The sequence below is a fragment of the Stomoxys calcitrans genome, chromosome 4, assembly GCF_963082655.1.
Source record: "Stomoxys calcitrans chromosome 4, idStoCalc2.1, whole genome shotgun sequence".
Lineage (NCBI taxonomy): Eukaryota > Metazoa > Arthropoda > Insecta > Diptera > Muscidae > Stomoxys > Stomoxys calcitrans.
The window spans coordinates 11,008,955-11,022,810 of NC_081555.1; the positions used below are offsets into that span (position 1 = coordinate 11,008,955).

Here is a 13,856-nt window from a genome sequence, read left to right on the forward strand (position 1 = left end):
AAATTCCAGAAAATGACCATTTTCAAGATAAAAAACGCTGTTACTTCTTCATTTTTTCGAATATCGAAAATTCAAAAGCATTCCGCGATTCGAAATTAGACGAGGAATCATAATATAAACAGTATTCATTAAAATTTTCACTTTTATTTTTTTTGCATTTTTTGAGCATAGGGGTTAGCCTTATGAAATTCTCAATTTTTGATGCCCCAAAAATTTTTGAGTTGAGTATGCAGAAATGAAGTTCATGGCAAAAAACTACGATTTAACTCAATCCCTGAGACTTTTCTCCAAAAAACAAGCTCAAAATCGCATTAAATATTAAAATAAAATCAAAAAAACTATTCACAAGATTTTGAAGTAGCTCCAACTTCCACAGATTTTCAAACTTCACAATTCTGACAACACCATTGCACTTGGCAAATAAAGCTCTTTTCATGTTGGTGCTCACTTAAGAAAACACCTTTTGTGAATTTCGAAAAATAAACCAAACACCATTTTTTAATGACATACTAAATCCCGAGTTCTTAAAAATTGTAAATCCTTCATATTTTCACAATTAAAATTCAAAATGCTTAGAAGGTAATCTTGTTTAGCTCTCGTTTGGTACCAATTTTAGGATGGTGAAGCCGTTTTAATTGAGTTCTAGGCCTTTCTCTCAGACTAAGTTCCTACTGTTCCCTACTACTTATTACAGCCCCTATTGGTAAACTTTTAGCACATATCGATAGCTATTCTTATGTGCTTTCCAAACATTGCAAATTTGTGGCTATATCTCATTTAATTCAAAAGTTATTGAAATTTAAAAATTGCTTTAAAAATTTCTGCACGAAACTTGGCAGCACTGCCATGTGCGGTAAGGCAGCGCCATCTAGTGGTATTTTGGTTTTTGAAAAATCGCATTTTTGGATTTTCAAAAAAATGAAAGTTATGTTTAATAGTCCGTAACTATTGTTCTAGTAGAGATATGGAAACAATCGATGTCTCATTCGAAAGCTATGAAGATCTAGTTTCCGATAGTAAAACAGTTTTTGGAAGAGTGGGCTTGGCAGAGGTCATAAAAGAGAATCTTTCAATATTGGATTCTTTCATAATTGTTTTGCACATTTAATTAAAAACTTGGTATGCATAGAAAGAGGATGCTTAGCTCCTTAAGTGTAATTATTAATTCACGTAAATTGGGTGACGACTTTCAAAGATATATAATTTTTTAAAGAATGCTCTTTAGTGTCCCTTGGCAAGTCCTTTTTTTGATATACATCTATCCAGACGTAAACTACACCTTCATTGCTTTCGAATGAGATATCGTTTGTTACCCTACCTCTACTAGAACGGTAGTTACAGGCTTTTCAATTGAAGCTTAATTTTTTTCAAAATCAAAAATGTGATTTTCCAAAAACCAAAACACCACTAGATGGCGCAGCCTTACCACACATGGCAGTGCTGCCAAATTTCGTGCAGAAAATTTTAAAATCATTTTCAAACTTTAATAACTTTTGAATGAAAAGAGATATTGACATGAATCAAATGGTTTTGGAAAACCCATAGAATTTTCTATCGATATCTGTTAGAAGATAGTCATACCGAGCAATAGTTAGTAGTATGGAACAGTAGGAACTTTGTCTAAGCGAAGGAACTTATAACTTCAATAATATCTAAGATATTTTCTTGAGTGATACATCATTCGAAAGGTGCGAAAATATTGTTTGTAAGTTATTCATCTGAATTCAAAAATGAATACATATTTCTCCACAATTTTTAGAAAATTCCAGAAAATTACCATTTTCAAGATTAAAAACGCTATTACTTCTTCATTTTTTCGAATATCGAAAATTCAAAAGCATTCCGCGGTTCGAAATTAGATGAGGAAACATAATATAAACAGTATTCATTAAAATTTTCATTTTATTTTTTTTGCATTTTTTGAGCATAGGGGTTAGCCTTATGAAATTTTCAATTTTTGATGCCCCAAAAATTTTTGAGTTGAGTATGCAGAAATGTAGTGCATGGCAAAAATATGCAATATAACTCAATCCCTGAGACTTTTCTTCAAAAAACAAGCTCAAAATCGCATTAAATATTAAAATTAAATCAAAAAAATTAATCACAAGATTTTGTGCTTAGAAGGTAATCTTGTTTAGCTCTCGTTTGGTACCAATTTTAGGATGGTGAAGCCGTTTTAATTGAGTTCTAAGCCTTTCTCTCATACTAAGTTCCTACTGTTCCCTACTACTTATTACAGCCCCTATTGGTAAACTATTAGCACATATCGATAGTTATTCTTATGTGCTTTCCAAACATATCAAATTTATGGCAATATCTCATTTAATTCAAAAGTAATTGAAATTTAAAAATGGCTTTAAAAATTTCTGCACGAAACTTGGCAGCACTGCCATGTGCGGTAAGGCAGCGCCATCTAGTGGTATTTTGGTTTTTGAAAAATCACATTTTTGGATTTTCAAAAAAATGAAAGTTATGTTTAATAGTCTGTAACTATTGTTCTAGTAGAGATATGGAAACAAACGATGTCTCATTCGAAAGCTATTAAGATCTAGTTTCCGATAATGAAACAGTTTTAAGAAGAATGGGCGTGGCAGAGGTCATAAAAGAGAATCTTTCAATATTGGGTTTTTTTCATAATTGTTTTGCACATTTAATTAAAAACTTGGTATGCATAGAGAGAGGATGCTTAGTTCCTTAAGTGTAATTGTTAATTCACGTAAATTGGGTAACGACTTTCAAAGATATATACTTTTTTAAAGAATGCTCTTTAGTGCCCCTTGGCAAGTCCTATATTTGATATACATCTATCCAGGCGTAAACTACACCTTCAATGCTTTCGAATGAGATATCGTTTGTTACCCTACCTCCACTAGAACGGTAGTTACAGGCTTTTCAATTGAAGTTTAATTTTTTTTCAAAATCAAAAATGTGATTTTCCAAAAACCAAACTACCACTAGATGGCGCTGCCTTACCGCACATGGCAGAGTTGCCAAGTTTCATGCAGAAATTTTTAAAATCATTTTCAAACTTTAATAACTTTTGAATGAAGAGATATTGACATGAATCAAATGGTTTTGGAAAACCCATAGAATTTTCTATCGATATCTGTTAGAAGATAGTCATACCGAGCAATAGTTAGTAGTATGGAACAGTAGGAACTTTGTCTAAGCGAAGGAACTTATAACTTCTATAATATTTAAGATATTTTCTTGAATGATACATCATTTTAAAGGTGCGAAAATATAGTTTGTAAGTTATTCATCTGACTTAAAAAATTAATACATATTTCTTCACAATTTTTAGAAAATCCCAGAGAATGACCATTTTCAAGATTAAAAACGCTGTTACTTCTTCATTTTTTCGAATATCGAAAATTCAAAAGCATTCCGCGATTCGAAATTAGATGAGGAATCATAATATAAACAGTATTCATTAAATTTTTCACTTTTATTTTTTTTGGCATTTTTGAGCATAGGGTTTAGTTAGCCTTATGAAATTTTCAATTTTTGATGCCCCAAAAATTTTTGAGTTGAGTATGCAGAAATGAAGTGCATGGCAAAAAAATACGATTTAACTCAATGCTTGAGATTTTTCTTCAAATATCAAGCTCGAAATCGCATTAAATATTAACAAATAAAAAAAAATCATAAGGTTTTGAAGTAGCTGTAAGTTTTCAAACTTCACAATTCTGATAACACCATCGCATCTGGGAAATAAAGCTCTTTTCATGTTGGTGCTCACTCAAGCAAACATCTTTGGTATATTTCGCAAAACTAAATCAAATACCATTTTTTAATGACATACCAAAAGCACATGTTCTAAAAAAATGTGATTCCTTCATATTTTTGCATCTAAAATTCAAAAAGCTGCTCTAAATTAGCCGCCAATCCTTTTGACCTTTCATTTAGTACCAATTTTAAGATGGTGAAGCATTTTTAATTTAGTTCTCAACCTTTCTCTTAGACTACGTTCCTACTGTTCCCCACTACTTATTACTGCCCTTATTGGAAAACTTTTACCACACATTGCTAGTAATTCTTATGGGCTTGTCAAATACATAAAATTTATGGCAAAACGTCCTTTTGTTCATATGTTATTGAAGTTTGAAAATGACTTTAAAAATTTCTGCACGAAACTTGGCAGCACTGCCATGTGCGGTAAGGCAGCGCCATCTAGTGGTGTTTTGATATTTGGAAAATGACTTTTTTGAGTTTTCAAAAAAATTAAAGTTATGTTTAATAGTCTGTAACTATCGTTCTAGTAGAGATATGGAAACAAGCCATGACTAATACGAAAGCTATAAAGATCTAGTTTCCGATAATAAAACAGTTTTCGAAAGAGTGGTCGAGGCAGGGGTCATTAGAGGGAATTTTTCAAAAGGGAATTTTTTTCATAATTTTCTTGCGCATTTAATTAAAGTTTGGTATGCATTGAAAGAGGAAGTTTGCCTTAAGCATAATTTTTAATTCACGTCAATCCGTTGGCGACTTTCAGAGATATAATATTTTCTAGAGAATGCTCTTTAGAGCCCCTTGGCAATTCCAATTTTTGAAACCATCTATCAAGACATAATTTACATCTTCATTGCTTTTGAATGAGATATTGTTTGTCCCCAACCTTCACAATAACGGTAGTTATGGGCTTTGCGATTGATTTGTAATTTTTTCAAAACTAAGGCTGAAAATTTGTCTAATGTTCAGGCGGGAATTTGAACCCAGGCGTTCGGCGTCATAGACGAACTTGCTAAGCTCTAAGCCAAGATGGCATTACGGCATTTACGATCTTTAAAATTCAACTATAATTATATTTTCAAAAATGAAATATGTGATTTTCAAGAAATTTAAACACCACTAGATGGCGCTGCCTTACCGCTTATGGCAGTGATGCCCAGTTTCGTGCAGTGTTTTTTTTTTATTTTTAAAACTTTAATAACTTTTCGATGGCAAAAGATATTCACATAAATTAGCATTACTAAGGCTGAAAATTTTTCTAATGTTCAGGCGGGAATTTGAACCCAGGCGTTCGGCATCATAGGCGAACATGCTAATCTCGGCGCCACGATGGCATAACGATATTTAAAATCTTTTAAGTTCAACTTTATTTGTTTTAAAAATGAAAAATTTGATTTTCTAATTATTAAAACGTCGCTAGATGGCGCTGCCTTACCACTTATGTGGCAGTGATGCCAAGTTTCGATCAGAGTTCTTTTTACAATTCACATAAATCAGCATTATTGAATATTTTTTCTAATGTTCAGGCGGGAATTTGAGCCCAGGCGTTCGGCGTCATAGGCGGACATGCTAATCTCGGAACAACGAGGGCATTACGGTCAAAGATCTTTAAAATTTAACATTAATTTTTTTCAAAATTAAAAAATTTGATTTTCTTCTAGTTAAAGCGCCACTAGATGGCGCTGTCTTAACGATCTTTAAAATTTAACTTTAATTTGTTTTCAAAAAATTAAAACACCACTAGATGGCGCTGCCTTACAGATTATGACAGTGCTGTTAAGTTTTTTTTTTACAATTTCTAAAACTTCAATAACTTTTGGATGGCAAGAGATATTCACATAAATCAAACGGTTTTAGTAATTTTAGAAGATTTACTATTGATGCGTGTTAGAAGTTTTTCAAACAGAGCATTAGATAGTAGTAGGGACCAGTAGGAACATTGTGTACTGTTTCCCACTACTGTTGATTTTTTTTTTTTTTGCTTTTTTAAATGAAAAACTCTTTGTTTTTATTTATTTAATCTTGTTTTATTTTTCTTGATTTTTGTTTTTATAGATTTACAACTAAAAATAATTTAACATATTTAATATATTAATTTTTTTTCCATTTCTTTTTTCTTGCTCTGTTTTATAATCTTCTTGATTTTTTCTCTGTTAGTGATTTTTTCTTCTTTTTATCGATATAGTTTTTTTTTGTATGTTACCATTTCTCAGTTACTTTGCTAAATTCTAATATGTTTTCATTTGTTGTTGTTGTTGTTGGCTTTTTATTTTTATGTATACTTTTTCGCTTCACTTTCAGATTCGTTTGCTTTTGTCCTAAGGGGTGTTGTTGGTGGTGGTGGAGGTTATGCTTCCATTATCCATTCATGTATATGTTATATAAAAAAAAACAATCAATAAAACACAAAAAATAATTTCCATTTAACTACAAAATTATGAAAACAATATACAAATATATTAATGTGACAATATATATGTATGTACGTATATATGGAAAACATGTCGGATGATATATGTGTTTTTCTATAGGGTATGTATTTTTTGCAAGGTTTCTGTTGAATTTCATATTTCACTTACAAAATGTTAACAGAATTTTAACATTGGAATTGTATTTTCGTTTCTTCAGAAAAACACAACTCTGTACTCAAATTTTGTAACAAAATCTATAAAGTGGGGCAGGGTTTCAAGATATTTAACAAGTGGAAGTATTTTTATTCATTGTATTTTTTTTTTGTTTTCTTTAAATACAAATTTTCGATATTTTTTGCTTGCAGTTTTGTTAATATTTCTTTTTGATGTATATCGAGGATTAGTTTAGAATGTAACACGTTTTCTTTAGGCTATGAAAACTTTACTAGCAGTAGGATTGATGTCCTTCGATTTTTCTTATACTTAACATACATTTAATGATGTTGTAGTTGTTGCTGTTCTTGGTTTTGCAATAAAGTAAATGGGGTGTTGTTGTTGTTGTTGATTTTTGGATTCATAAAATTGTTTATTAGTTGGTTTGCTGTTATTGTTAAGACCATCTGCTTTTAACATTTGCTTAGAAGTTATACATTTTGTTTTGTATGTTGTCTTTTTCTTTATTTTCAATAACAACTATATAATTTTTTAATTTTTTTTTTATAGTTTTTTTAAAGTTTAGCTTAGAGTTTTCTTTGTTTTTTTTTATTAAAAAGAAAATTAAAACATAAAATTTTAAAAACATATTTTATATATGTAAAAAAAGAAATAAATGGAATGTTTAGTTTACAAATTATTAAAAAAACACAAAACAAAATTTTTTTTTTATAATTTCTAGACATTTTTAGGTTTCTACATAAAAAGTGGAAATTAAGGAAGATTTTTTGTTTTTTTTATTATACTTACATTCGATATTTGTCAAACAAATTTTCTTTTATGTAATATAGTTATTGTTAAGTGTTATGTATTAAAAAAAAACTATTTGTGATTTTCGGGGTTTGAAAAGAAATTCATTAAAAAAAATAATAATATACACATTAATTTTATTCATGTTTTTGTTTTTTTTTTTTTAATTATATTATTTACTTATATAGTAAATTTGGATGTAAAAACACCACATTCAAACACAATTGTTATATCTACATTAACAAATTTCTCAATCAATAAAAATTATAATAATAATAATAAAAAATATTGCATATATAAATGTTTTCTTCATTTTGTATAAATTATGATTTCTTAATTTTTTTTTCTGTTCACAAATCCTTTTGCTTAATATCATGTTTTATTTACAATTTTTGTTTTAAAATTCCCTTCCAATTTTTTCTTAGCTGTTTGCCTAAATCTTAAAATTTGTTTCAAGTTTTTTTTTTTTTATTAAAAAATTATGACTCATCCCTATTGTTATGCACCCAGCTGGCTGGCACCCATTGAGGCTCACGTTCCAATGAATTAATCTCGGCCAACAATTGATGATAAGCTCTTTCGGTATCATTATTAATAATGATCATATCGAATAAATGACCCCAGCGGGCCTCCATGTCTCGGGCGGTAGCAATGATATCTTTTAGCTCCTCCTCCTTGAAAGAGAGAGAGAAAAAAAAGAAAATTAATTAAAAAAAAAAAAAAAATTAAACAAAAATTTTACTCCGAAACTACCAAAACTTCCTCAAATCTAAGAAGTTTGAAAATCTAACAGAATACCACACGAGAAATGGTTTACACTAAAAAAAGAACTTAGAAATCGAACTAGCAAAGGTACAGACTTTAAAAAAAAACTTAAAAATACTTTGAAAATATAAAAAATTTATGGATATGCATTACAAAAGTGTGTAACCCATGGCAGTCGGTTGAACGTTTCGGATTGAGCCGATGGATTACTTCATCGGCAAGGGCTGCCGCCTCAGTGTACAACACACTGCTACAACAACAAAGTGCAGTTTATGCTTCAGTTATACAGTTTAAAGCGGAAACTGGTTTGATATCGATACAAAATATTAAAAAAAAGTCGAAAAAAAACTGTACTAAAATTTTACTCCGAAAATGCTATATCTCCCTGAAATCGTCGAATTAGGGATATAGGAAAGCATTTCTTTCATTCACGGGGATAAGGAGAAACCATTTTTAATTAAACATTTCTTAGAAATCGATCTTTCAATTTTCGAAAAAGCAAAAATTTTACTCCGAAAATGACATAACTCATCCAAATCTCCGAATTTCGGATATGTGAAAGTATTCCGCTACTCGCGAGGATGCGAGAAATCATTTTCAATTAAAAATTTCTCAAAAATCGAACTTTATATGTTTTGCTAAATTTTCGAGCTAGGGAAAATGCAAAAATTTTACTCCGAAAATGCCATATCTTATCCAAATCTTCGAATTTCGGATATTTGAAAGCCTTCCGCAATTCGCGAGGATACGAGGAATAATTTTCAATTAAAAGTTTCTGAGAAATCGAAATTTAAATTTGTTGCCAAATTTTCGATTTTCGAAAATGCTAAAATTTTACTCCGAAAACAACATATCTCGCCCAAATCTTAGAATTTTGGAAAAGTAAAATCATTCCGCACATCGAGAGGATACGAGTAATCATTTTCAATTAAAAATTTCTTAGAAGTCGAACTTTAAATTTTTTCGAAATTTTTGAGCAAGGGTATAGCCCATAAATAATGTCAATTTTCGAAAATGTAAAAAAATGTACTCCGAAAATGCAATAACTCGTCCAAATCTTCGAATTTCGGATATGTGGAAGCTTTCCGCAACTCGCGAGGATACGAGGAAAAATTTTCAATTAAAAGTTTCTTAAAAATCGAACTTAATAATTTTTGCAAAATTTTCGAGCAAAGGGAAATTCAAACATTTTACTCCGAAAATGCCATATCTCACCCAAATCTCCGAATTTAAGATATGTGAAAGCATTCCGCAATTCAGGAGGATACGGAGAATCATTTTCACTTAAAAATTACTTAGAAATCGAACTTTAAATTGTTTGCCAAATTTTCGAGCAAGGGTATAAGTCTATAGAAAATTTAAATTTTCGAAAGAGTAAAAATTTTACTCCGAAAATGCCATAACTCATCCAAATCTTCGAATTTAGGATATGTAAAAGCATTCCGCAATTCGCGAGGATATGAGGAATACATATCAATTTATAGTTTTTAAGAAATCGAAATTTAAATTGTTTGCCAAATTTTCGAACAAGGGTATAGCCCATTAAAAATGTCAATTTTCGAAAATTTAAAAAAAAAAATTGGAATTTCCATTCCCATCAGCAGTTTACTTCTAAATTTTACTGTCTAATCGAAAACAGGTTTGTTTTTCTTTGAAGAACATGTAAAAAATCCAAAAATATTTTGATTGTGATTTGATGATCACAAATCTTTGAATTTCGAATATGTGAAACCATTCCGCAATGTGGAAGATCAAAAGGAATCATTCTCAATAGAATAATTTTTGAAAGTAGAATTTTTATATTTTTGCTGAATTTTCGAGCCAGGATATGGAATATGGAAAATTTAAAATTTGGGAAATTCTAAAAATTTTCTCCGAAAATGTCATATCTCAACCAAATCTTAGAATTTCGGAAAAGTGAAAGCACTTCGCAACTCTTGAGAATACGAGGAACTATTTTCAATTAAAATTTTCTTAAAAATCAAATTTTAAATTTTTTGCGAAATTTTTGAGCAAGGGTATGGGCCATGGAAAAATTCAATTTTCGTAAATGTAAAAATGTAACTACAAAAATATCATATCTCACCTAAATCTTAGAATTTCGTAAAAGCGAAACCATTACGCAATTCTCGGGAATACGAAGAACAATTTTCACTTAAAAATTGCTTAGAAATCGATCTTTAATTTTTTTGCGAAATTTTTGGGCAAATTGAAATTTTTCAATATAAGAAAAACTTACTCCGAAAACGACATATCTCAGCCAACTATTAGTATTTCAAAAAAGTTAAAGCATCGCACAATTCTCGAGGATGAGAAGAATCATTTCTTAGAAATCGAACTTAAATTTTTTTGTAAAATTTTCAAGCCCATGGAAAATTTCAATTTTTAAAAATACAAAACTTTTACTCCGAAAATGCCATATCGTACCCAATTCGTAAAATTTCGGAAACGTGAAAGCATCGAGCAATACTCGAGGATGCGTGGAATCGTTTACACTTAAAAATTTCTTAGAAAATTTTGCGAAATTTTCGGGCAAGGGTATAGCCCATGGAAAATTACAATTTTCTAAAATGCCAAAATTTTACTCCGAATATGTCATATCTCACCCAAATCTTAGAATTTCGGAAAAGTGAAAGCATTCCGCAGTTCTCGAGAATACTAGGAATCGTTTTCAATTAAAATTTTTTTAGAAACCGAACTAAATATGTTTTCTAAAATTGTAAATATTTCGATTTACGAAAATAAAAAAATTTTACTCCGAAAACGTCATATCTCACCCAAATCTTAGAATTTCGAAAAAGTGAAGGCATTTCGCAGCTCGCGAGGATACAGGTAATCATTTTTAATTAAAAATTTTGTTAAAAAGCGAACTTTAATTTCTCGCGAAATTTTCAAGCAAGTGTATAGCCCATGGAAAATTTAAATTTTTCAAAATGCTAAAATTTACTCCGAAAATGCCATATCTCCAACAAATCTTAGAATTTCGAAAAAGTGAAAGCCTTCCGGAATTCGGGAGTTCACAGAACATAATGGCATTTTTTCTCAAATGGCTATAGGCCATTGAAAATTCTGATTTTCGACAATGCACAAATTTTACTCCGAAAATGCCTTAACTCCCTGAATTTTGAAAATCTAATTTCATTTCCCAATTCGGAAGATCACAAACAATTACTTGCCATCAAGAATTTCTTAGAAATTGAAGTTTTTTATGTTTTCAGGAAATTCTTGAGCAAGGATTTTGGATTTTCGGTACCAAAAGTTTACTCCGAAAATTCCATAACTCCCCCAAATTTTCGAGTTTCATAAATCTGACAGCTTTCCACAACTCAGGAGATCACTAGGAATCATTTGCTGTTAAAAATTTCTTATAAATCTAATTTCTCATTTTTTGTGAAATTTTTGAACAAGGGTATAGCCCATTGAAAGTTTATATTTTTGAAAACCCTAAAATGTTTCGGATTCGCATTTCAAATGGCAGTTTATTCTTCAATTTTTTTTAAGCGAAAAGAGGTTTTTATCCTTTGAAAAATATGCAACAAATCAAAAAATATTAAAACTTTACTCCCAAAAGCCATTTAAATTTCTAAAAATGAAAATATTTTACTCCGAAAATGCCATATCTCACGCAAATCTTAGAATTTCGGAAAAGTAAAAGCGTAGCGGAATCCTCGACGATGTGAGGAATCGTTTTCAGTTAAAATTTTCTTAGAAATCAAACTTTAAATTTTTTGCAAAATTTTTGAGCAAGGGTATAGCCCATGGAAAATTTCGATTTTCGAACTACCACATATCTTCATATTTTCGAAAGTCTGAAAGCATTCCGTAATTCGAACAATGGCAGGAAATCATTTTTGATCAAAAATTTCTTAGAAACCTAAATTTTATGTTCTTCCGAAAAATTTACAAGGGTATAGTAGCCTTTCCCTTGGGGAAGGGTAGTTTTATTACCCTTTCCTTGGGGAAGAGTAGTTCTATTACCCTTTCCCTTGCGGAAGGGTACTTTTATTACCCTTTTCCTTGGAGAAGGGTACTTTTATTACATTTTCCTTGGGGAAGGGTACTTTTATTACCCTTTTCCTTGAGGAAGGGTACTTTTATTACCCTTTCCCTTGGGGAAGGGTACTTTTTTACCCTTTTCCTTGGGGAAGGATAGTTTTATTACCCTTTCACTAGGGGAAAGATACTTTTATTGCCCTTTCCCTTGAGGAAGGGTACTTTTATTACCCTTTCCCTTGGAGAAGGGTACTTTTTTACCCTTTCCTTTGGAGAAAGGTACTTTTATTAGCCTTTCCGTTGGGGAAGGGTACTTTTATTACCCTTTCCCTTGGAGAAAGGTACTTTTTTACTTTTTCCTTTGGGTGAGGGTAGTTTTATTACCCTTTTCCCTGAGGAAGGGTACTTTTTTCACCCTTTCCCTTGGGGAAGGGTAGTTTTATTACCCTTTCCTTGGAGAAGGGTAGTTTTATTACCCTTTCCCTTGGGGAAGGGTACTTTTATTACCCTTTCCCTTGGGGAAGGCTACTTTTTTACCCTTTTCCTTGGGGAAGGGTAGTTTTATTACCCTTTCACATGGGGAAAGATACTTTTATTGCCCTTTCCCTTGAGGAAGGGTACTTTTATTACCCTTTCCCTTGGAGAAGGGTACTTTTTTACCCTTTCCTCTGGAGAAAGGTACTTTTATTACCTTTTCCGTTGGGGAAGGGTACTTTTATTACCCTTTCCCTTGGAGAAGGGTAGTTTTATTACCCTTTCACTTGGGGAAAGATACTTTTATTGCCATTTCCCTTGAGGAAGGTAACTTTTATTACCCTTTCCCTTGGAGAAGGGTACTTTTTTTACTATTTCCTTTGGGGGTGGGTAGTTTTATTACCCTTTTCCTTGAGTAAGGGTATTTTTTTCACCCTTTCCGTTGAGGAAGGGTGCTTTTTTCACCCTTTCCCTTGGGGAAGGTTAGTTTTATTACCCTTTCCCTGGGGTAAGGGTGCTTTTATTACCCTTTCCCTTGGGGAAGGGTGCTTTTATTACCCTTTCCCTTGGGTAATTAAAATTTTCGATTTTCGAAAATCTAAAAATTTTTTGGTTTCGCAATCCGAGGTTCAGTAATCGACCCAATTACACAGCAGGGAATCATTTTTAATTACATATAATGATTTATGTTCTTCCGAGAAATTTGAGCAAGGGTATAGTAGCCTTTCCCTTGGGGAAGGGTACTTTTATTACCCTTTTACTTGGGGAAAGATAATTTTATTGCCCTATCTCTTGAGGAAGGGTACTTTTATTACCCTTTCCCTTGGAGAAGGGTACTTTTTTTACTTTTTCCTTTGGGTGAGGGTAGTTTTATTACCCTTTTCCTTGAGGAAGGGTACTTTCTTCACCCTTTCCCTTGGGGAAGGGTAGTTTTATTACCCTTTCCCTGGGGTAAGGGTGCTTTTATTACCCTTTCTCTTGGGGAAGGGTGCTTTTATTACCCTTTCCCTTGGGGAAGTGTGCTTTTAATACCCTTTCCCTTGGGTAATTAAAATTTTCGATTTTCGAAAATCTAAAAATTTTTTGGTTTCGCAATCCGAAGTTCAGTAATTGGCCCAATTACACAGCAGGGAATTATTTTTAGTTAAAATTTTCTTGAAACCCGAAATTTTATGTTCTTCCGAGAAATTTGAGCAAGGGTATAGGAGCCTTTCCCTTGGGGAAGGGTACTTTTATTACCCTTTCCCTTGGGGAAAGGTACTTTTAATACAATTTCTCTTGGGGAAGGGTGCTTTTTCACCCTTTCCCTTGGGGAAGGGTACTTTTATTACCTCTTTCTCTAGGGAAGGGTAATTTTATTACCCTTTTCCTTGGGAAAGGGTACTTTTATTATCCTTTCCCTTGAGGAAGGGTACTTTTATTACCCTTTCCCTTGGGGAAGGGTACTTTTATTACCCTTTTCCTTGGGGAAGGATACTTTTATTACCCTCCCTTGATGAAGGGTATTCTTATCACCCT

At 31.6% G+C, this 13,856-nt stretch overlaps 1 protein-coding gene across 4 annotated transcripts in view; it reads right to left on the reverse strand.

Annotated features, from left to right (window-relative positions):
* Positions 1-5,838: 5,838 nt before the first annotated feature.
* Positions 5,839-13,856, reverse strand: part of LOC106087029 (uncharacterized) — a 435,541-nt gene continuing 427,523 nt past the window's right edge. For all 4 annotated transcript variants that reach the window (XM_059368281.1, XM_059368282.1, XM_059368283.1 and 1 more), the window contains one exon: positions 5,839-7,780. In XM_059368281.1, coding sequence (XP_059224264.1) covers positions 7,586-7,780 — 195 coding nt within the window. In that variant the 3' untranslated portion in view covers positions 5,839-7,585. The remainder of the gene's footprint in view (positions 7,781-13,856) is intronic.